General features: G+C 36.9%; 1 protein-coding gene across 1 annotated transcript; it reads left to right on the top strand.

Moving 5' to 3' along the window:
* Window positions 1-22,643: 22,643 nt before the first annotated feature.
* LOC149200696 (uncharacterized) lies at window positions 22,644-26,024 on the top strand. The gene has a single exon (XM_089401035.1). It carries the CDS (start codon window positions 22,644-22,646, stop codon window positions 26,022-26,024), a length of 3,381 nt encoding a protein of 1,126 aa, XP_089257161.1.
* The last annotated feature ends 634 nt before the right edge of the window (window positions 26,025-26,658 follow it).

Here is a 26,658-nt window from a genome sequence, read left to right as displayed (position 1 = left end):
TCCGAACATCCATCCACATAGCAATGTTCAAAAGTCCAATTTGGTCTTTTGTCTGTGAGAGTACAATCCACCTTTGGTGTTTGTTGGGTTTGGTTAGGTGGCATTATTATTGTTGTTTGTAGAGGATGGAATTCAACCCCTTTGATATTTTTGGAGGTGATAGGCATCCATTTCTAGAAAGAAGAATGCAGAGCTCATTTCCTTATATTTAAGTTCTTCCCACTGATACCATTACCACTCTTAAAAATAATTTTGAAAATATCATTAAAAGTCAAATGAAATCACAAAATATGTGTCTATGTCATATAGTTTTGCACAATGAATTCAATCTTTATTTTCACATTTTATATTCTCACATTCCACATAAGGATTCCCATTTTGTTGATTTTTTCATCTCGATGCGAAGTGAGAAATCAACCTCTAACACAACACCCATAAAGTAGGCAAAGATAAAAGTAGTTTGATTTGTTCTAGAGGAATATCTAAATTACAAATGATATTTTTGGTTTGTTAGGTTATGTATGTGCAAATTTTAGAATAACATTCCCAAACTGAAAGAATGGAGATTTTCTCATAGGGCTTGGAATATGGCTTAGGAGATGCATTTTGGACCGATACTTCGCATTTTCTTAGTGAAGATGTGATACCACTCCGTCAATATCTTTTACAAACATGATTATTTTATATTTATTTGTAAATATTGTTTGACTGGTTGGCCAATGGCTTAAGTTGACTAATTTATTTAAGTAAATTTTATGATAAACAAATGCTTTTCTTTTTGGAAATGTTGTGGGAAAGAGCTGAGTAATATGGAATTCTTGTTACCATAGGAATTAATAAGTGGTTAAGTCATGTAGTGGACCTTCCCAAATTCTTCTAAAATTCCTAGAAGAAATATTACCATGGGGGAAACAACATAATTGGAGAGAAATATTATGTTGGGTTGAAAGATAAGTTTAGATGGAAAGAAATGCTAAGTTAGGTAAAATGTTTAGAAAAGAACAATGGGAGAGAAACGCGTGCTTATGGATAACATCGAAATAAATTTTTTTACTTACTATTATCAATTAATTTTATATTTGTTATTTTAGATTGGAAGGATGCCTATTAAATTAAAGAAAAGGATGCTTTTTGTTTTAATTCAAAGAGTCAAATTAGATGATGTTATTGAATCATTTCTTATTTTTATTATGACCAACAATATTTATATCTAGTATGAAAACTAAAAACTATATAAATATACATTAAATTTATATTTATACTTTAGGACGACCATCACTTGTTTGATTCAATGATTCGGGACTATGTTGTCTTCACAAGAGAAGAACATCATGCATATATCATTAACCTTCTTGTTCATGCAAGGCACTTTGATCAGACAATGAAAGTAGTTAAATTCATTTAATTTGAACATCATGTTTTGATACAAGGAACATTGCTTGGTGCCTGTAGAATCTATAGGAATTTGGTACTAGGAAAGTATTCAACAAGTTGTATTATTAGGTTTGAAACAAAAGATGATGCAACATGTGTGTTTCTTTCCAATATATATGCATAACTTAATCAATGGGATTGTGTAGAAAAGGTGAGTAACATGATGGAATCTAAAGAATTGAAAAGAAAGTATGACAACTAGATTGAGGTGAAAAGCGAGTTGCATTCTTTGGCTGTAAGAGATGAATCACAACCACAAATAAAAGAGATGGATGAAAATATGGTGAAATTAAATGGAAAAATGAAGGCATTTGGGTATGTACCTAATAAAAAATGTGTTTTGGATGATATAGATGAGGAGTGTAATGAAGAATTGCTTCGCTACCATAGTGAGAAGCTTTCCAAGGCTTTTGGGTTGATCAACACACCTACTCAGACACTTTTCAAAATCATTAAAAATCTTAGTGTGTGTAGTGATTGCCATACTACCACAAAGTTCACCTCTAAGATAGTTGTAATGCTTATCATCATGGGAGGTGATAGATACTTTCACCAATTCAAAGGTCGTATACGTTCATGTGGGGATTATTGGTGTGTGTGACTAAAAACTAACAAAAACAAATTTAGTCATTAACTCTGCACAAATTATAAAATATCTCACTGAAGGATCCAACCCTCAACACTTCTATGGAACATGTTTCATAAATATTCACAGTAGATCCACCTGATATAAAATATCACAACTTGTAAGCCACTTTTCATCAAATTTTTACAATGGACCCACAACCATCATTTAAGTCCAATACCAAATATCAAAACTGAAACTGATCACTGCAAAAAATCACTCAACCATTGAACTAGCTGAATAAATCAATCACTAAACCATCTGAGACCCAAATCGAAGAACTTATTATCAATTAACCAAAGAAGATAAATCATTGCAAACATAATACCAATATTGAACTCAAACATTGCATCAACTCGTTACCCCAACTAAAAATCTTGATCAATAAAATCTCAGAGTATATATGCTACTTTACTTTAGCAGATCCACTTGTGTACGTGACTTCATTGAAGCATACCAACGTACAAATCTCAAAAAATTAACCCTGGAATTGAATCACTGTCATTCTGAAACAAAAATTGAGTTACACCCTAAACCACTAAATCATTATGAAATAACCACAGAACCATCGCAGATCTTCAATCACATACAACTAGTAGCATCATACTTCTTCAATCAATCAATTCAAATTTAATCATCACTATTAAACCCAGATCACCAAGTAAGACTTCATTGATATACATCAGAAACACAAGAAGATTGATTATACTAATGAGACATTTTATTCAAGAAAACCCTCATTTATATATGCACCTTCCACAAAACATTTTCGCATATATACACGGTTTTCAAGAATCAAACCCATGTATAGATATGAATTGAGACACGGCTTACAAACATTAAACCCACATATGTATGTGCCTTTCAAGTTATCAAACTCGTGTACAAATCTGAAACTATTGACTTATAGCTTTGTTGCACATCAAACCTTCAGAACAAACTCATATCTCAGAATACATAGTAAAACATGTGTGAGACTTAAATATTATAGATCAAATCAATTCATTATCAATATAGTCATTTCAAATCTATTGGATCTGATCCATCATCAAATTTGTGGGTGCATACTTAGTTTCAGATCAACATTATAAAACCAAGGGATTAATAAACCCATTAGATTAATATTAAAATCCCAAGGGATTATAAACCGAAGGGAATAACATTGGACCCTAGGATTAATATTAAACCCTAGGAATATAAACTCTAATATTAATATTATAAACCTTAGGAATAATATTATAAACCAAAGAGATTAATACTATAAATCCAAGGAATTAATAAAACTAAGGGGTTAATATTATAAACTCAATGGATTATATACTGAGGGGGGAATTTTAGACGCAAGGGGTTAATATGATAAACCTAAAGGATTAATATTATAAACCCTAATACTAAAAATTATAAACCCAATATTAAACCTTAATATAATAAATCAAATATCAAAAGGCCCTAATATTATAAACCTATTAAATCCAAGTTTTGTAATGTAGTAATGTGACATTGAATAAGTTACAATGTAATGTAACATTGTGACAATGATTATTAGACTTATCTTCATATTGAGACAATCTTTGTCACAATGTGATCTTGGAAAAAAAATGTACCATTCCAATCTTACAACAATAAACCCTTGATATTATAAGACCAAGGTATTAATACTATAAAACCAAGCGAATAATATTAAACCCAAGGAATTAACATTATAAACTAAAGAAATATAGACCCTATGTGGATGATTTTCATATTGACAATATTTGTCACAATGCAACATTGGACCATCGACGACCATGGTTCACCATGGATGACCATGATTGTGGCAATGTGATGTTGGACCATGAGACAATCTTTGTCACAATGTGACATTGGCTATTGAAAATCATTTACCATGATTGACCATAGTTGACCATTGTTTATTTTCATATTGAGAATATCTTTGTCACAATGCGATGTTGGACCATGGTCGATAATGATAAACCATGGTTTACGATGGTTGATGATGGTTGACCATGGTTGATTTTTGTATTGAGACAATATTTGTCACGATGTGATGTTGGAAAATGGTTGACCATGATTTTCCATGATTGATTTTCATATTTACCATGATTAACCATGATTGATTTTCATTTTGAGACAATCTTTGTCATAATGTGATATTTGACTATGGTTGACCATGATTGAAGATTGACCCAAGCGACCAATATTATAAACTAAAGGCATATAGACCCTATGATAAATATTATAAACCCTAAAATAAACATTAAACCTCAAGATTCATATCATGAAACTTATGATTAATATTGTAAACCTAATTGATTAATAAACCCAAGGGCTTAATATTAAGAACCCAAGGGATTATAAACACAATCCCAGATAGAAGAGTTTACGAAAAAGGAAAATAATTGTGTGATTTGTGCTATAGATTGCGAAAGGGATACCTATGAAGAACTAAAGGGCTTGGATCTCTCCTCCTCGGAAACAGTTCCAGTTCTAGCAAATGAATCGCAGCATTTAGGTGGTGAAAGCATGCTCTCCTCTTTAGAAGCAGTTCCAGTTCTAGTGAATGAACCACAACATATAGGTGGTGAAAGCATGCTCTCCTCCTTAGAAACAGTTCCAGTTCCAGTGAATGAACCGCAGAATATAGGTGGTGAAAGCATGCTCTCATCCTCAGAAACAATTACAGTTCTAGCAAATGAATTGTAGCATATAGGTGGTGAAAGCACTCTCTCCTCCTCAGAAATAGTTACAGTTCCAGCGAATGAACCAGTACAACATATAGGTAGTGAAAGCATACAATGTGATACAACATGTGATGTCCATGGCAATGACATAGGGAAGGGACGTGCAGTAGTAGACAAAATGGAGAATGATACAATCCAGAAGGTGTTGGTAGATCTCTACAAGAAATTTGAATCAAATGATAAATTAATCAACGATTTAAGCTTTAGAGTTGCTCGACTTGAGCGACGGATATCCAAGGTCAATGACAATGACATAGAAAAGTAAAAATCATTCATAATTATTATCATGGTTGTACAACTTCTCACCAAATTTGTATTTAAACTCCTTTTCTTGAACTTGAGGATATTAAATTTAAGAATACACAATAATTTTTTTAATATAATTAAAAACCGACTACTAAATAGAAATATAGTTTATATAAATATGAATTTTTTATTTTAATATTAATTTGGGTGGTAAAATATATCACCACTTGAAAACAAAATAATATTTAGTTTTTTATTTTATTTCTAGGATTGAAAAAGGTATGTATTCTAAATTTGCGAAAGTAATGCATCAAAAATATGATAAGAAGGAAAAAAATGCTAGCTTAGGTAAAATATTAAATGTTAAGCAAAGAATTTTGGGAGAGAAAAGTGTGTTTAAGAGGAAAAATAAATACTTTTTCTTAATTAAAAGAAAAGGCCTCGGTTAAGTAAAAAGGCCTAGTACACCTTAAAAGCACGTAGTTGTTATCTAGGAAGATAAAAATAAAAACTACTAAGTAGGAACAATTTGGATGTTATCTTCTGTTGGGACAAGAGCTTAGGCAAGAAGTTTGAGCTTAGGGGAGGTTCTATTGTGCAACTAGTTGGTTGGGATGAATGTGCTCTCTCCCATAATATTTCAAGAAATTTTTTCTTGCCATATAACACATAACACATAATTATAGGCTTACTTAGATTTCCCCTTTGAATATTGAATATGAAGTGTTTGTTTCTTGGAATAAAGTAAATTAATTAAAAGCATGCCATCAAAATTTTATGCTAGCTATACATATAATTTAGTTGGAAAGCTCAAATATATTTCTTATCTAAAACTAGTTCCTCTTTCTTGAAACCTTACTAGAGAATAATTTTTTATATAATAATCAATATCATGTACATCAATGCCGAAATCGAAGATTTAATATATGAACTATATATATATATATATATATATATATATATATATATATATATATATATATATATATATATATATATATATATATATATATATATAGAAATATATATTACGACTATCTTTATTTTTTAATTTGTTAATGTAAAAATCAATACTATTTTGAAATGTAATATTATGTGACAACATTTCTCTCCCATATATGATTGCAACAATAAATTTTGTATTTAATTTTATATATATTTTTAATTTATACTGGAAAAATATCTGTTAAATTTATAAAAAAAACATTTCTTCCTCTCTCTCTCTTTTAATTCAAAGTTTCAAAGACTATGGTGCTATTGAATCATTTATTATTTTTGTTATGATCAATTGTACTTTTATCTACTATGAAAATAAAAAAAACTATATTATTTGATATTAAAGTTATATTTATGGAACAAAATCCAATGTTGCTCATTTTAAGAACACATCATTACTTATATTTAAGTTCTTCCCATTGATATCATTACTACTCTTAAAAATTGTTGAAATGTGGCAACAAGAATATTCCAATTTAATTTTTCCTTGAATTAAATTGTGAATTAAAATCGAATTTATTCTTAACAACTACTTGGAAATAATTAATTTATTTTGACTTAATTAGTTGGAGAAATTCAAGTTAAAAGTCTTTCTGAAGTCATGCAAGAGTTATCCCTTAAATTAAGGAGATAAGCCTTACATTAAGGAGATAAGATTGAGTTATATTTGAGTTGTAATTAGTTAACTCAGTTTACTGAGTTAAGTCCAGTTAAATTAGTTCCAAACTATTTGAGGAACTAATAGAGAGTTAATAGTCATTTGATGCATGCATGCACTCAACTAGTGTACTCTAGTTAACTGAAGATTCCCTCATCAGAAACTCATGCATGTCTATTATGAGAAAGAACTAGTTGAGATTAAAGTCAAGGATAGTGTACTATCAGTTGCATGTGTTTTCTTGTAAAGAAAACTCATGCATGCAGAAGGAATCATTCCTTGAGGATCGCACAATTCTGACAGTGTGTGAGATCAGAGTGTTCCACTTGGTTGAAGGTGAATAATCCCAGAGGAACAGTGCAAGGAAATAGGAGCTTGGAGGGCAGAGAGGAAGGCTTGAGAGAAGACAAGATTGCCTGTGATCATCTGTGAGGATTGCACTAAGAGCTGGCTAGCTGTGAGAACTAAGGATTTGTATAATACCTATGTATTTCCACCTTGTATGATAATACAAATAGTGGGGTTTTTAGCTGAGGCTTTCCCCAAAGTATTTTCATGTGTATTGTGCATTGATTCTTCTTCTTCTGGTTATATTGTTAAGCTCGATCTTTATGCTTCCGCAAATTGATAGTACAAGTAGGTTATAGTATTCTGCTTTGATTTATATTGCATTATCATGTTAACCTAGACAACATATTTTCTACATGGTATCGGAGCCAAGTTTATCGGAGCTATGAATAATATACTGAGAAGAGAATTTGAAGTTTGAAGTTTGGGGTTGCAGATGCAAATCGAATTCATATCATACTTCAAGGTTGGCCAATGGTATTCTATGGCTTGAGACTCGAGTATGCCTTGGAAGGTAGCTCGAATTACATAGCATGGAAAGATAGAATGGAGGTTGTATTAGAAGGAAATGGCTTGAATGATTTCATTGATCAAGAAATCCCAAAGCTAGCTTCAACTAATGCACAAGAGTTGGCTGAGTGGAAGAAGTGTGTGGTGAAGGCGAGATGAATCATCCTTGAGGGAGCTCGAGACCATATTGTCTTGAGTCTCCATGGGAAGGATACTCCATTTCAATGTGGAAGACATTGAAGGACCTCTACTAGAATAGTAGCGACCAGAGGAAATTGGCGCTCAAGGATAATCTTCGAAGAATCAAGATGGAGAAGGGCAATACTATTTCCACATATTTGAACAAGCTGACCACCTACAGAGATGAGCTTGGCAGTGTGGGAATAACTACTGCCGATGATGATATGGTGAGCCTCACTCTCCTTGGCCTTCCAAAGAGTTGGAATAGCTACCAGGACTTTATGAATGGAAGGGAGAAAATGTCGGATTGGGAATGACTATGGTCAGATTTGATGCAGGAGGAGATCAGGAGGAGCACACGAGATGGTTCTTCATCAAAGAATGATGATGAAGAAAATCTGGCCTTATTGAGTAAGGCAAGGAAAGGGAAGGGGAAGGCTTCTCATTCCAAATCAAATTCTTCTCATGGAGGGAAGATGGGTGACAAGTCTAAAGTGAGATGCTTTAATTGTCACGAGATGGGACATTATGCAACTAATTTCCCATCGAAGAAGTCTAAGAAGGGATCCTTGGAAGGATTGAAAGGTGAGGCATTAGCCTCTGAGTTTGAAATGGACTTTACCCTCATCGCATGCATGGCGTCATCGATGATGGGTTGTGTCTGGTATATTGACAGTGGAGCATCATTCCACATGACTGGCGATAAAAGTTTATTCAGTGCCTTGGAGGAGAAAGACCTCAAGATGCACATAGAGATGGGTGACGACATAAGGTATATTGTTTTAGGAGTGCGCACTATTGATTTTTAGAGGGACCATGGAGCTCCTATCACCTTGACAGATGTGAAGTATGTGCCTGGAATGAAGAAGAACTTGGTATCGGTCATGATGTTGGAGGACAAAGGCTACGATGTTGTCTTCAGTAAAGGAAAGGCATTCCTAAGACACATAGCCACAGGTCAGACCAAGAGGATAGGGATTCAGGTGAAGAATTTCTATAAACTAGAGGTATATGATTGTGCAACATTGAGTACAAAAGCAAAAGTGGTGCAAAGCCAAGACCTTGGCGAGTTTTGGCACAGGAAGTTGGGCCATTTTCATCATGGGGCTTTGAAGATAATGCAACAAAAATATACAGGACTTCCCAAAGTTAAACTTGAGCAAGTTGACACATGCAAAGTTCGTACCTTGGGAAAGTACACCAAGTCTTCTTTTCATGATCGAGATAGTCAAGCGAAGGCTATATTAGAGCGAGTTCATACTGATGTGTGTGGACCATTCTTGACGGAATCCATAGTGAAGCATTATGTGATTTTCATTTACGATTATTCTCATAAATGTTGGATTTATTTCATGTAGAAGAAGGACCAAACCTTCACAAAATTTTGTGAGTTCAAAGCTTTGGTTGAGAAGAGTCAGGGAAGAAGATCAAGGCCTTGAGAAGTAATAACAATGGAGAATATGTCTCTCAAGAGTTTAAGGACTTCTGTGCAGCAGAAGGAATTAAACGAGAGTTGACAGCACCTCATAACCCACAACATAATGGGGTGGCCAAGAGGAAGAACAAAACTATTGTAGGGGCAGCACGAATAATGTTGCATGACCAAGGCTTACCACTTCACTTGTGGGCCAAGGCATGAAGCATAGTAGTCTATTTGCAAAATAGAAGCCCGCATTGCATACTTGGGATGAAGACACCAGAGGAAGCTTTCTCTGGTAAGAGACGAGATGTGGGTCGCTTAAGGATCTTTGGCTCATCGATATATTGCCATGTTACAAAGGATGCATGGAAGAAGCTTGAGGCGACAACAGAGTTGGGGATACTTGTGGGGTATGCTGATACATCTCACAACTATCGGGTGTATTTGCCTACGAGTCATAAGACAGTGGTTTGTAGAGATCTCAGGTTTGATGAGCAGAAGGCCATGCAAGTTTCCCTTGAGAGGGAGCTCCAACTACAGGCTATGGAGGAATGGTTGGTTCCTAAGGATGAGGAGCCTCAGACTGATGCAGAGCAGCTGCATGTAGAGGTTCTAGTAGTGGAGACATCCACTCAAGCAGAGTCTTCTAAAGATGGATGAAAGCGCACAAGAGACGTTGACAGATTGTTGGAGGATGCGAGAGAGAATGTGGGAGCACCATCTTCTCAGGGAAAATAGAGGAGGTCACCTGAGAGGTACATTGGATACATGGCCCTTAATGGGGAATGTGTTGAGACAGAGCCATCTTCCTTTGAGGAAGCAGTGCAATAGCCGATTTGGGTTGATGCTATGATGGAGGAGTATGACTCCATAGTTCGTAACAATGTTTGGGACATGGTTCTATGACCGGAGAACAAGTTAGTTGTGAGTTCGTATTGGCTTTACAAGGTAAAGCAAGCTATTGATGGTAGTGTGGAGAAGCATAAGGTAAGATTTATTGCCCGTGGCTTTTCACAGGTCGAGGGGATTGACTATGATGAGACTTTTTCTCCTGTTGCAAGGTACTCATATTTTAGATCGATGTTGGCACTATCAACACATATTGGTTGGAAGATCCATCAGATGGATGTGAAGACTGCATTCCTCAATGGCGAGATTGAGGAAGAGGTGTACATAGAGTAGCCGGAAGGTTTTGAGACCTTCGATCATGAGTCGCATGTGTGCCGACTCAAGAGAGCGTTGTATGGGCTAAAGCAAGCACCTCATGCTTGGTACACCAGGATAGACAAATACTTCACCAGGTTGGGCTTCACAAAGAGTGAAGCAGATGTGAACTTGTATAGCATCGTGGTGAAAGGTAAGTTGTTGATCATCATACTTTATGTTGATGATCTCATATTCACTATGATGATCAGTTGATCATGTCTTACAAGGAGGACCTTGCAAGAGAATTTGAGATGGAAGACATGGGTCTCATGCATTAATTCCTTGGCATGGAAGTGTGGTAGAAGGATGGGGAGTTGTTTGTGTCTCAGGGAAAGTATGCCAACGAGATACTTAGCAGATTCCACATGGACAAGTGCAAGCCCATGTAGACTCCTCTAGTTGGTAACTGGAGGAAGGAGGATGCTACTTCAGGAGAAGTAGTGGAGGCTACTGTTTATAGGTAGCTTGTGGGTTCACTGATGTACTTAGTGAACACGCGACCAAATTTGTGTTATGCAGTGAACCAGCTGAGTTAAGCAATGATTCAGCCTACCAAGATGTTTTGGAAGATGGAAAAGCATGTATTGAGTACCTTAGAGGCACATATTAGTATGGATTATGGTACAGACGAACAGACTGAGTGGAGCTACAGGGCTTCACTGATGTAGATTGGGTAGGGAGTCCATTAGATCAGAAGAGCACATCAGGAGGGATTTTCAACCTTGGGTCAGCGACAGTTTCTTGGTACAACAGGAAACAGATGTTGGTTGAACTCATCTCGACAGAGGCGAAATACATGGCTGCAAGTCAGGGAGCATGTGAGGTCATCTGGATGCAAAAAATCCTAGTTGATTTGTTTGATTAGAGGATGGATCCAACTGTGACCTATTGTGATAATCAGAGTTGTATCAAACTCTCTGAGAATCCAGTATTTCATGATAGGTCCAAGCACATCGACATCTGATATCATCATCTCAGAGACTATGTAGCGAGGAGGATCATGTTGCTACAATATATTTCAGCAGAGGAGAAAGATGCTGACATGTTTGACAAAGGCATTGTCAAAGTGTAAATTCGAGTTCCATAGAGATAGGATCAAGGTGGTAGATAATCCCTTTCTTGTTGAGAGGGAGTGTTGAAATGTGGCAACAAGAATATTCCAATTTAATTTGTCCTTGAATTAAATTGTGAATTAAAATCGAATTTAGTCTTAACAACTACTTGGAAATAATTAATTAAGTTATTTTGAATTAATTAGTTGGAGAGATTCAAGTTAGAAGTTTTTCTGAAGTCATGCAAGAGTTATCCCTTAAATTAAGGAGATAAGCCTTACATTAAGGAGATAAGATTGAGTTATATTTTAGTTGTAATTAGTTAACTCAGTTTACTGAGTTAAGTCCAGTTAGATTAGTTCTAAACTGTTTGAGGAACTAATAGAGAGTTAACAATCAGTTGATGCATGCATGCACTCAACTAGTGTACTCCAGCTAACTGAAGATTCCCTCATTAGAAACTCATGCATGTCTATTCTGAGAAAGACCCAGTTGAGATTAAAGTCAAGGATAGTGTACTATCAGCTGCATGTGTTTCCTTATAAAGAAAACTCATGCATGTAGAAGGAATCATTCCTTGAGGATTGCGCAGTTCTGATAGTGTGTGAGATCAGAGTGTTCCACTTGGTTGAAGGTGAATCAACCCAGAGGAACAATGCAAGGAAATAGGAGCTTGGAGGGAAGAGAGGAAGGCTTGAGAGAAGCCAAGATTACCTATGAGAATTTGTGAGGATTGTACTGAGAGCTGGCTAGCTGTGACAGCTAAGGCTTTGTATAATTCCTATGTATTTCCACCTTGTATGATAATACAGATAGTGGGGTTTTTAGTCGACGCTTTCCCCAAAGTATTTTCATGTGTATTGCGCATTGATTCTTCTTATTCTAGTTATATTGTTCAACTTTATCTTTAAGCTTCCGCAAGTTGATAGTAGTAGGTTATAGTATTCTACTTTGATTTATATTGCATTATCGGGTTAACCTACACAGTATATTTTCTACAAAAACAATTTTGAAAATCTTATTAAAATTCAAACGAAATCACAAAATATGTTTTTATGTCATATAGTTGAGCACAATGATGTCACCTTTTATTTTCACATTTTATATTCTCACATTCCACATAAGGATTCCCATTTTGTTGATTTTTTCATCTTGATGCGATGTGAGAAATCAACCTCTAACTCAACACACATAAAGTAGGAAAAGATAAAAGTAGTTTGATTTTTTCTAGAGGAATCTCTAAACTACAAATGATTTTTTTGCTTGGTTGGTTATGTATGTACAAATTTTAGAACAACGATCCCAAACTCAAGGAATGGGTATTTTGTCATAGGGCTTGGAATATTGCTTAGGAGATGAATTTTGGACCAATCCCTCGCATTTCCTTAGGGACGATGTGATACGCTCCCTCGATTTCTTTTACAAACATGATTATTTTATATTTATTTCTAAATATTGTTTAACTGGTTAGCCAATGGCTTAAGTTGACTAATTTATTTAAGTAAATTTTATCATAAACAAATGATTTTCTTTTTGCAAATGTTGTGGGAAAGAGTTGAGTAATATGGAATTCTTGTTACCATAGGAATTAATAAGTGGTTAAGTCCACATAGTGGACCTTCCCAAATTCTTCCAAAATTCCTAGAAGAAATATTACTATGGGGGAAACAACATAATTGGAGAGAAATATTATGTTGGGTTGAAAGATAAGTTTAGATGGAAAGAAATCCTAAGTTGGATAAAATTTTAAGAAAAGAAAAATGGGAGAGAAATGTGTGCTTAAAAGGAAAAAGGAAAGACTTTTTTCTAATGAAAAAAAAGTACTAGGTAAAGTAAAAAAGCTTGGTAGACCATAAAAGCAGGTCACTGCAAGAAAAAATCTAGTGGGAAGAGAACAATAAAAACTATTAAGTGGGAAGAAATTGGATCTTATCTTCTTTTGGGACAAGAGGTTAATCATTAAATATATGAGGCAATAAGTTTGAGCTTTGGGGGATGTGATATTGTGCAACTCGTTGGTTGGGAGGAATGTGCTCTCTCCCATAATTTTTCCATAAATCTTTTCCCGCCATATAAGTTATTGTGTTATGGAGAAAGATTGATCCTATTTGGATTATAATATTGTTCTTATTGTTCTTAATATCAAGAGAATTAATTGGTAGTATTGTATATCTTATGGTTGTCTCCCTCATGAAAACAAGTAGAAAAGATTCTCTACGTTTTTGTGTCATTATATTTTTAATTTCGCTATTAAGCCAAGAGATTTGAGAAACACTGCAAGGAAAATTGACTATTTTGGTGGTTTTAATCATTTGTTTTTGTTTATGAATTCCATATGTTTTCAATATATAGAGGTATAACTTCGGTAGCAACACCTTTTTCAGAAGTGGATAGGATCATATTTTGGTTAGAAAAGGGGAAACATGATAAGATCATTCACAACGATAACACATAATTATAGGTTTATCTAGATTTCCCCTTGGAATATTGAATATCAAGTGTTTGTTTCTTGGAATATGGGAAATAAATGAAAGTAATGCCATCAAACGTTTACGCTAGATATGCATATAATTTAGTTTGAAAGCTCAAATATATAAATATGTATGTTGCCTTTATGTGGTCTTGTGGGGATTTTTTGTAGGCTAGTTCTCTTTGTGGCACTAATGAATTCTAGGGTTTGGTGTATGTGGTCTTACTAGGATTTGAGTCTCCTCTATTTTGGTTAAATGTTAGGGTTTTTGAGGATATATGCATCCTCCAAGATCCCAATGTCCTCTTGTTCTTTCCTGCTTTTCCTTTTCCTTCTTGCTCCAAAATCCAAGTATGCTAGACCCTCCAAGAGTGCTCCAAGAAAGCTCTAAGTATCCAAGAGTATGAGAGAGAGAGAATAATGAGAGAGTTCCAAAATTGAACTGGCAAAAGGTTACCAAATGATCCTCATAAGCCTCTTTATGAATGAGGCTTCTATTTTCTTCGTTTTCCATTATTTTCCCTCAATTTCCTCCTCACATGCAACCATTGACCTTTCACCCTACTTTTCTTCTAATTTCCATTATTTTCATAAATAAATGTGCCAAAAATTCCATTTTTCCTTTCCAAAGCCTTAGTCATTTCCTTCGCCAATTTCCTTAGTCATAAACAACCAAATGAATACCCACACTAGGATGTCTTGCCCAACATTAAACTTGGAATATGTGTCCCATCAACCGCGGTTATTATTTTTCTTTTATTTACTTTTATTACATGGAATTTTCACCAAGGACGTTACAAACTGAAGACTTGTTTAATGCTTCACTTGCTTCTTGGAAAAATGATTGGTTGCTTGATTCAGGAGAAACTTGCCACATGGACTTTAGTAGAGATTTTTTTGAAGAACTTACTAACATTGTTGATGGAGCAATATACTATGCACACAAGTCAAAACAAAAGCCATCAAGGCTTGGCACCATCAAGCTCAAATTGCCTGGTCTTCTAGACTTTCTTCTACATTATGTTCTATACCTCCAATTGCTTAGGAGAATTTTGTTGTCCTTGGTCCATGTCCGCTAGCAACGACACCCCATCCATATGTTTGATGGCAAGGTTAAGGTCAAAAAAGCATCAAATCACTTAGTTGTCATGACGGGGATTGAAGAAGAAAGACTTTTGAACCTGCAAAGTACCTCTACATGTGAAAAAAACATCTCATACAGTTCTCATGATGACGAAGGTACATTTCCCTCAAGTATTTAATGGAATTATATATTTGGACACTTGAATTATGACAACCTTCATATGTTGAAGAAAAGTGGTGTTACCGGTTTTCCTACAATTCCTAGGAAACTTAAGCAATGTGATGTTTGTTTTTTGGGAAAGCATAAAAAACAATTTTTTCATGATTCTCTTTCTAGAGCACATAAAAAAATTGAACTCATTCATCGATATTTATGTGTCCCAATTCTTGTTCGTCATGCAAATGGTAATAAATATATGATTACATTTATTCATGACTATACCAAACTGTGTTGGGTTTATTTATTGAAGAATAGATGTGATCCTTTTCAAACATTTAAGAAATTTCATGCATTTATTAAAAATGATGAACAATCTCATATTGGCTCTATTTTCACTCATAATGGAAAATAATACACTTCAAATGAATTTAAAAACTATATTCGCGAGCATGGGATCAAACATCAAACAACTGTGCCTTATAATCCCCAATAGAACGGACTAGATGAGAGAATGAATAGGAAAATATTAAATATGGTACGTTCCATGATGTTTTTCAAGAATGTAAACTTGATGTTTTGGGCTAATGCAGTTCTATGTTCTCTATATGTAAAGAATAGGTGTCCATCTAATGATATTAGAAACAAGACTCCTTATGAAATGTTGTATGGCCATATTCCTTTGGTAAAGCATATTATGGTCTTTGGTTCCACCTGTTATGCCTTGATACCAAACTAACAAAGAAACAAACTTGGTGTAAGGAGTCGTAAGTGTATTTTCTTGGGGTATTCAAAAACCTCCAAAAAATAATGTCTCTATGATGAAGTTAATAAGAAGTTTGTTGTATCTAGAGATGTGATATTTCTTCAACCTTTGAAGGCTAACAATGTTGTTGAGTGGCAGCTTGATCGCTTTGATATATTCAGGCATGCAAAGTTGTTTCAAGAATTTGATAATCAAATTCCACATCTTGATGGGGGGATTATTGTACAGAATAAATTTGTGGAGTATTCTTCTGAAGCACTCTCTCCCCCACATGAATCTCCAGCCACTAATGACAATTTGAGTGATGTGATTAACATAATTGGGAGACTCAATATTGATTCAGTCCCAACTAAGACAACTTAGCAACCTAGTTCATCTCAGAAAGTTCCTCTGAAATGGCTAACAAAGACACTTGAAAGTGTTCATCGTGATGAGGTTGGAAAGACAAGAACAAGAAATTCAACCATGTAAAATGGAGATGATGTAGACGATTCTGATTTACCCATTGATATTAATGTTTCTTATTATTGTGGACTGAATTTGTCTATATATTTTGAACGAACTTCCTTCAAAGAAGCCTCTTCTCATGATGAATGGAAAGAAGCAATGTAGAAATAGTATGATGCCTTGATAAAGAATGGTACTTGGAAGTCGATTGATCCTCCATTGGGAACCAAACCAATTGACTACAAGTGGGTTTACAAGAAAAAGTATAAAGTTGATAGCTCACTTGACAAACTCAAAGCCAGGCTTGTGGAAAAGGGTTTTACAAAGAAGGAAGGGGTTGACTATTAGGAGACCATTTCCCCCATAACAAAATGGGCTACCATCCTAACACTATTTTCGTTGGTAACTCATAATGGTTGGAAATTCCACCAAATGGATGTAAAAACTTCTTTCTTGAATGGAGATCTGAAAGAGGATGTTTTTATGTCCCATCTAGAGGGATGTGTTGTGAAGGGCCAAGAATACAAGGTATGCAAGCTTGTGAAATCCTTGTATGGCCTATAGAAAGCCCTGTGAGCCTGGTATGAAAGGTTAACTGAGCATCTTCTGAAACTCAACTTCAAACATTATTATCTGGATGATGCAACTTTTGTTTTCAAGAAAGTTGGAAAAATAGTTGTATATCATGTGTTTTATTTAGATGATAATTTGATGACATGGAACAATGAGAGCTACATTGCATCCATAAAGGATGAATTGAGGAAAGGTTTTGAAATGACTGAATTGGGATATGTTCACTACTATCTTGGTATTGAAGTAACTCAATATCTTAAGTTTATATTCCTCTCTCAGAAGAAGCACATTGGAGATTTATTGAACAGGTTTGGAATGAATGACTGCAATCTTTTAACTACTCCATTGGAACAGAACTTGAAGCTCACATCCATTGAAGGAAAAGAATTTGAGGATCGAACAAAGTATAGACTACTTGTAGGAAGTCTCAACTAATGTGCATTATGTATAGTTAGATGACCCATGGTTAAATACATTTATAAACTTTTATAAATTTTTGATAGAAACATCTAAATCTCTATCATACTTCTGTTCTGGATTTAAAATGAAAAAACAAAACCGATGATATATTTTATCACAGAAATTAATATCGAAATATGAAATTCATATTTATATAAACTATATTTCTATTTAGTAATAAATTTATTTATATTAAAAAAGTTATATTTTGTATTCTTAAATTTAAAATCCTCAAATTCCACAAAAATACTTTTCTGAAGTATAATAATATGGAATCACAGATACAAATTTTGGAATTTTGGAGGCTTGGTTACTGAGAAGTTGCATTACTGGGATGATAAGTATGAATGAGTTTTACTTTGTAGTGTCCTTGTCATCGTCCTTGGATATATGTTACTCTAGTTGAGCAACTCTAAAGCTTAAATCGTTGATTAGTTTATCATTTGATATTACTTCTACATCTCATTCTTTATTTTGTCTATTACTCATCCTTTCCATATGCCATGACCATCACATGTTGCATCACACTATACGCTTTCACCCCCTATATCTTGTTTTCCATTTGCTCAAATTGTCTCTGAGGAGGGGAGATCCAAGCCCTTGAGTTCTTCACATGTATCCCTTTCACAATTTGCAACATTGATGGTGCACTGGATAGTTTATATCCCTCCTTGAATACCACACAAACGAGTTCATGTCATACACAAAAAACAAAATATTAATATATCTTCACATTCTTAAACAACAGTTAATATTAATACTAATGTGTATTATAGGGTTGCAAATAAGAATATTTTCTATATATAAAGATGTGAAACACACACACACACACACACGCGCGCACACACACACACACATATATATTATAAAGAATGAGCATAGATCCATGTTAATTCCAAATATATGAAGTGTTGAGAGGATTCAAATCTCTCTAGAAGAAAATATTATTTCAAATTCTATACTAGAAAAGAAATTTACACCTCCAAAAATTTGATCCCTCTAAACTTTTGATAGATTTGAAATTAAATATATATATATATATATATATATATATATATATATATATATATATATATAGATAGATAGAGATATATATAGAGAGATATATAGATATAGAGAGAGAGAGAGAGAGAGAGAGAGAGAGAGAGAGAGAGAGAGAGAGATTGATTATAAAATTAAAATTAAAAGCTCCAAGGTTTAGCTCAACTGGTCGAGTCCCCGTTGTTAAGTACCTCGCTGATCAGTTGGTCAGAGGGTCAATTCTCCTCGACGCCCTTGGGGTTAGGCCCTGCTAGTCTCACTGATTGGCTTTAAAAGATTCCCTTCGGGTTGATCTGCTTATATTTTCCATGGATGTAGTGGTCACTCACTGTCCATGAACCACCTGTAAAAAAAAAAAATTAAAAATAAAACATATATTAAAATTCACTTTACTTTCATAATTCAAAAGGAAAAAAATCACATTCACATCACTACCCATTCCCACTCCTTTGGAAACTGAGTGAGAAAATACATAGATGTCTTTACAAGTTTAGGCTTATGCGATGTGAGCAATTTCTATATAATACTTCTAGGTCCATCACATTTTGTTTGAATCACCTATTTTATTTTCTTTATAAAAAGTATGATTATAAATTTAATAATATATTAATGAAAATCATAACCACTTTATCCCATATATTTAACATTATTATATATATCATCTAATTGATTTTTTTATAGGTTAAGTTTATGTCTTGTTTGGATGGTGATTTTTGTAATGTCCCTTTCCAAGAAGATAAATTTTTCATTTCGATTTGGATAGAAAGAAACATGAAAAAAAAATGAAAAGAAGAAGAAGTGAAATGAATAATTAATTTAAAAATAAAGGAGATAAAGGGAAAACCCATAATCTTTGATGACCCATGGTAGTTTGGTGCCCATGGTATTTGGAGAAGGAAAATTATAAAATAGTGGATGGGAGTTCATTTGGTACATGAACCATTAGTGATTGATATTTTGTTAATACTTCTAGGAGCTCTTGTGGCTTAAGGTGAGAGGGAAAAATCATAATTGTATTTCCTAGTTTCATTGTTGAAATTCACACCCTAGTTGATGGTGGTTGGCTTTGGTGCTTAAAAGCACACCCTATCCAATTATTGTGTCACATATTGTTAGTTGTGCTTTGGTGGGCCAAAACAAGTAGTGTAGGTTTGCTTTACTTTTTTAAAACAAATTTACTTGATGGTATATATTTATATGATAGTGAGTTGAAGTAGAAAAAGCTTAAAGAGTCTATGTTTTCCACCTTTTCTGGTTTTTTATTAATAGAATTCAACTAACTAATATTTGTTAATTTTAGATGGATTAAATTATTATTTTTAATGCAAAAATGGATTTTGACTCTTAAATACCCCTCTAGCAAGTAGATTTGCAATGTTCACATCTGATTTCTGCAATTCCATCAATCCAAAATAATTCATGCTAAAATTTAGGCCAAAAATGCTTGTTTCCCTTCCCATTATTTTGAGTGGCCTTAAAAATACTAGTTTATAGCATGTTTAGACTTTGACATTTGAAGTATATATAAAAAAATATAATATAAAATGCCATTTGTAGCAAAATGAAAGATGACATGATTGATGTATCATCAATTGAGATATTTTGTAATTTTTGCATAATTAATGACTAGATTTGTTTTGTTAGTTTATAGTCACAATCACCAAAAATCTCCACATGAACATATACCAAATTTGAATTGGTGAAAGTATTTATTACCTCTCATGATGATAACTCGTACAATTATCTTAAGCACTTGTTATCAAGGGTGGTGGGAGCGAAAAACGATCCCAGGACCAAGACAAGGATGAACGCCTCGCCTGCTAGCTACACATCAACCCTAACCCCAGCTCTTCACAGCCCTTCTGAGCTCGCGCCGACGGGTTCCATATGAAAGTCTTCTATGGATATGACTGCAGGAGGGGCGGGATCCTCCCCCCCTCCTCACCCAGCCTCGGTTTTTGACAATGATCAGTTTGGAAAACCTCTGACCCCTCCTGGCAGCCTCACTGACAATGATCAGGGAGCAAAAGTGACAAATAATGAAGCGGATCCCTCAGTTCCATGTGAGACGGACGACAAAGAGAAAGATGGGCACAAAAAAGCTCCCTCGTCTCAGCCAAAGGTAACCTCAGCTACCTGCATCCCAAAAGCTGCAGAATGAATCAAGGTTGACCTTCCCAGTCATCGCATTAACGGCGAGATCCAGTTCATGCAGGATCATGCGCTCATCGGCAAGTTTATTGGATTCTGGCCAACTGAAAAGGCGCTGCAGGGGTGGATAGCTTCGAAATGGAAGCCTAAAGGCCAAGTCACTCTACAGCTTGGACCCAAAGGCTTCTTCACAGCCATTTTCCATTGTGTGGAGGACAAATTGCGCATATTTGAAGGAGGTCCGTATTTCTTCAACTCCTCAGGACTATTTCTCCGAGACTGGAAACCCAGGTTCAACCCTGATAAAGAAGACTTCAGCTGTGCTCCAGTCTGGATACGCATGTATTCCCTCCCTGTGGAATACTGGAAAGAAGAAACACTTGCAGATATTGGCAACAAACTGGGGGTTTTCATTAAAGTTGCTGAGGAAACCAAATCCCGCAAATACACCTCCTATGCCCGAATCTGCGTCCAGATGCACTTGACCAAAGCTCTCGCCGATTCGGTAAGTCTCTTTCATGATGATTTTGAATGGAATCAACCTCTAGACTATGAGCATATCCCCTTTCGTTGTCGCAAATGCCATGAACATGGACATCTCTTCAGAGACTGCCCTTTGAACTCTTAGACCAAACCATCAGCCAATGAAACTACTAAAGACTCTGAAGGATTCATCAAAGTTCCGAACCGCCGTAGGCATGCAAAAAAAACCCTGTAGCTTCAGATAGCACCTTCAAATCTGACACTCAGAACAAATTTATTTTGCTTGCTTCTCCTGATCCTCCGGAAAAACCCAGTTCTGAACCTCAGGAGAAACCCTCCCTAGCTTCTTCCTCTCACGCTCCCTCCAGCCCTTGGCAGCCTTCCATTCCTGTTTTTCAACATCTTCCAACCGATCCCCCTTCAGAGAAAATCCCTGTCTCGGATGCTGACCCTCTCCCCTCTGCCCAAGGGAAATCTATTCCAGAGCACCCTCAGCAGCCCTTAGCAATGGAGTTAGATGCAGCTCTTGCTCTCAGTCTACAGGACCTTGCAGAAGAAGAAGATCAGAGTTCCCCCTTCATCATGGAAGAAGATCCGGTGCATGTCAGTCTGGATGGCCTTGATATCTTCAAACTAGAAACAGCATGCAAGCAGAAAGAATACAACTCAATACCCCCTTGGCAAATTGACAGACTTGAAGGAGTCCTGATGAAAGCACAGCACAACAAAAGTCTTGGTATACAAGCTGGTAGTCCTTGGGATGGCAAAAAAATTCTTAAAGAGACAAAGAAAAGAGGGCGCAAGACAGATTTACAGAGGACAATCATAGTAGGAGAAATACTTATGGAATCCGGTCGGTTCCCTAAGTTGACAAAGTTTTACAAGCCCAAACCACATTGTCCATCATGAAGCTTATCTCATGGAATGTGAGAGGGCTCAATAGCCCCTTAAAACATCGAATGATAAAAAACTTGATTCAGCAAGAAAAGCCTTCACTAGTCTTTCTTCAAGAAACAAAAAGCACTAGTACTGCTATAGAAAAAATTAGCAACAAGATCTGGTCAGGCAGCTGCTCTGTCTCAGTAGATGCCTCAGGAGCTTCAGGAGGGCTAACCATTCTATGGAATCCACAGGTTCTCACTCTATATGACTTCCATGCATCTCATCACCTCATTCAAGCATCATTCCACCTCATAGGCACCAACATTCATGGGCACCTCTCAAATGTATATTTCCCGCAGACTCTTCACCAAAAAATAGAACTACTGGACACTCTCTCTTTTCTCAATACAAACAGACAGTACCCTCTCTCGATTCGCGGGGGAGATTTCAATATTATCAAGACAATGGAGGAAAAAAAAGGAGGTAGAATTAGGCTAGATAATGATAGCCTCAGTCTTAAAGATTTCATTCTAAACAATCAATTAATGGATATTCAAACCTCCAACGGAATCTTCACCTGGACCAACAAGCGCAGAGGCACTCAACACATCGCCTCAAGGCTAGACAGGTTCCTAATTTCGGACAATGCCATTCATTTGGGGGGGACTTTCACGCCTCCATATTGACTCAGGGAGGTTCTGATCATTGGCCAATAATGCTACAATGGTCTCGGCCCGGTACAAAAAGCAATAGACCATTCCGATTTGAAGCCTTTTGGTTCTCAAATCCCAATTTTAAAACAGTGGTTAGTGATGCATGGCGATCTTTCATCCCTCAGGAAGGAGCCAAGATGTATAAATTCCAACAGAAACTAAAAAATCTAAAACAAGTCCTCAGAGTTTGGAATCGAACTAAGTTTGGCAACATTTTCGAGGACCGCAAACTACTGGAGCAGCAAATGAGTGCGCTGCAACAGACTCTTATATTGGAAGGAAGAACAGAAGAGCAGGAACAACAAGAACAAATTCTTTGGAATCAAATTGAAGCCTGCAGACAACAAGAGGAAACTCTTTGGCGCCAAAAGTCCAGAATTAGGTGGCTTAGGGAGGGGGAGAAGAATTCCAAATTCTTCCACAGAACAGCTATCCAAAGGAGAATGAACAACAACATAGCATTCATAAACAATCAACAAGGGGAAAGAATAGAAGCACATGAAGACATGGAAAAGGAATTTAATAACCACTTTCAGGAAATTCTACGAGAACCTCCAGGAAATAGAGACCAAGCAATCAGAAATATCACGCAGCACATTCCCAAAATCATCACGGAGGATCACAATAACAAATTTCTCCAATCAATTTCTCTCAAGGAAGTAGAAGAAGCGATGGCACAACTCAAGGATGGCAAGGCACCGGGGCCTGATGGGTTTACAACAAACTTTTTTCATGAGTTTTGGGAGCTCATTAAGACAGAGGTATGGGAACTAGTGGAGGAATCAAGAGTCATGCACTGGATTCTCCCTTCCCTCAATACAACTTTCCTAGCGCTAGTTCCAAAAGGTGAAGAACCCAATAAGCCTGACAAATACAGACCGATTGCACTGTGCAATGTCATCTACAAGCTCATCTCCAAAGTAATAGCGAACCGGCTCAAACCTCTCCTTCCTCTTCTCATCTCTCCGGAGCAGACGGGCTATGTAGAAGGGCGGCAGATCATGGACGGCATCATCCTTTCGAATGAGGTAATCCACTCTATAAAGCTTCTAAAGAAACCAGGTATGATCCTAAATTTGGACCTTTCCAAAGCGTTTGATAAACTTAGCTGGAACTATATTCAAAAAATTTTACTGGCTTTTGGTTTCAACTCCACTTGGACTAGATGGATCATGAATCTCATTTCTTCTTCCAGCATCTCTGTCCTGCTCAATGGTTCCCCGTCATTGCCTTTCTGCCCCTCTCGTGGCATCAGGCAAGGGGACCCTCTATCACCGTTCCTCTTTGTCCTCATGGCAGAAGGGCTCAGTCGACTGCTCAAATCCGCCATCTCCGCCCATGCTCTAAAAGGCATTTCTCTCCATGGTCTTAATCCCCAATCCCACCAGCAATTTGTAGACGACACCATGCTCTTTGGTCATCCTTCTTCACAAGAAGACAAAGTGTTCAAATCCCTGCTCTCTCTTTTTTCTGAAGCTTCGGGCACTACCATCAATGCTTCAAAATCTCAGCTCTTCTTTTTCAACACTCCCGCCTCCACTCAAAGGAACATTGCTCGAATTTTGGGGTTCTCCATTGCTAAGCTTCCTTCAAAATACCTGGGGGCTCCTCTGGCAGATTCTGCCATCAAACATGCTTCATGGAGAACTCTACTCGACAAACTCTCTTCAAAGCTCTCGTCTTGGACTTTTCGATCCCTAAACATGGCCAGTAGACTAGTCTTGATCAAGTCGGTACTTCAGGCCATGCCACTGTATCTTTTTTCAATCCTTGCTGCGCCAAAATGGGTTCTCAAAGCAATTCGTAATCTGCAAAGAAATTTTCTATGGGGCTCCACTGGACCAAACAGGAAATGGGCTCTCGTCAACTGGAAAGAAGTTTGTCAAACAAAAGTAAATGGCAGGCTAGGCTTAAGGGATCCTCTCCACAACAATAACACTATGGGCGCACGAATATGGTGGAACTGGCTCTCTAAACCAAATTCAACATGGGCGAGACTCTGGAAAGCAAAATACGCTCTGGGCAGTCAATGGCATGACCTTATCAGAATCAACACTACAACACAAGGTTCACCGATCTGGAATGCGGCAAAACTTCATAGCACCTTCGTTCAAGAGCACAGTTTCTGGGAAATTCACTCAGGCAAAGCTGCAAGATTCTGGGAGGACTCTTGGCAACAACTCCCAAAATTGGCGACCCTATTCCAAAAGCCAATATGGCAAGCCTCCATGAAACAGGCTAATCTTATACATGTGCATCAATACTGGCGGCAGCACATGCATCAAGACTTTCAAATTTGGAAATCCGCAAGTACTTGGCAGGAGGATTGGCAAGGGGAAACATACAGTGAAATAGATCGGGAATTAAACAATAGAAGAATCAAATACTCAACTCAGCAGGACAAACTGCGTTGGGGACACATGCCTAAAGGAATTTTCACTACAAAGGAAGCTCATCAACTTCGCTACTCTGCCCCGCAAATAGTCAAGGATCAGCTATGGGATAAGGTCTGGCAACCAGGAATATGGCCCAAAGTCTCCACTTTTCTCTGGCTTTTAAGTAAGAGGCGCATACTCACATGGGACAACCTGCAAAAAAGAGGATTCATTGGCCCATCAAGATGCCCAAACTGCAATCTCCATTCTGAAACCATCAGTCATTTAATGGAGACTTGCCCGCTTGCAACTCAACTATGGAAAAGAACTGAGCAATGCAATAGAAGACTGGATGACCGGACGGAAGACATCACAGACACCATTAGAAAATGGCCAAGAAATCCATTCAAAAGCCTGCTTTTGAACTATCTATGGTCCTTAATACCAGGCTTCCTCTACTGGATTCTTTGGAAGGAAAGAAACATCAGAATCTTCAACAACACCAGTAGGCCTACAGAAGCTCTGTGGTTCCTCCTGAAGCAAAATCTTCAAGAAACTCTGGCTATCAGAATTTGGCATGACGAGGACCTGCCAGACTCTCCTCAGGAAATCACTATTCTGAAAGCATGGAATCTGGACTTATCCTTCTTAGCCCAGACCAAAACCCGTCCTTCTGCCCACTCAGTCTCTCCCTTAATTTGGTCTGCTCCGGAAATCAACTATTTCAAGCTAAACTTCGATGGGGCTGCAAAGGGTAATCCCGGGCTAGCGGGGTTCGGAGGAATATTCAGGAACCATACAGGAGCCACATTGCACATTTATTATGGATCAATTGGCAATGACACAAACAATGCAGCAGAGCTGGAAGGACTATGGAAAGGGATTTGTATTGCAGAACAAAATCACTTCTTCCCTTTAGAAGTTGAGGGAGATTCCCTCATCCTTAAAACAGCGGCAAATAGAATCCAAGCTGGAACCCCCACTGATAAGATAGCATCCAGCTGGTGATTGCTCAGCAGATTGGAATCCCTGGAGGAAAAACTGAGGAAACCCCAAAGTATCACCTTCAGGCATATTCGAAGAATGGCCAACAAGGTTGCAGATAGATTAGCTAATCAGGGAGTAAACTGGCAGCAACCTTACTTTTCAAGACCCCTTGAAAGCGCAGATGATGAACAACTCATACAGAAGTGCACCTCTCTGGTGCAAAAGGATCTCTCACCCCCGGATGCGGGTTTCTGGTGGCAAGGAGGGCAGGCATGTGGTCGGTCACATGGACAAGTGTCCGAACATGCCTGATATAAGGTGGTGTACAGGGCTTTTAATGACTTTAACGCACGACATTAATTCCTCAACCAGACTCCCAGTTAACTGTGCCATGGAGTACCATATCCGTCGCTCTCCTGATGCTTCCGAGTTCATTTCTGCTGCTCCAGTCTCTTGGGATACTGTGGTTAGGGTAAAGAAGCGTCTCTCCCTCAGCGTGGCAGTGTTCAATCACTTTCCAGGTTCATTCGCTCCTCCTCAGGGCCTGGCAATGCCGCAAGAATGGCTCAGGATGATTAGTAGGCAAGGAGGCTCCAGGGTTCGCGCCATCTCGCAGAGGTCAACCTCCCCGACGCGCTCATTCACGGAGGTGCAG

The sequence above is a fragment of the Pinus tabuliformis genome, chromosome 2_1, assembly GCF_031772625.1.
Source record: "Pinus tabuliformis cultivar Carrire ecotype Pingquan chromosome 2_1, CPIR1, whole genome shotgun sequence".
NCBI lineage: Eukaryota > Viridiplantae > Streptophyta > Pinopsida > Pinales > Pinaceae > Pinus > Pinus tabuliformis.
This window is presented reverse-complemented; position numbering and strand designations above follow the sequence as displayed.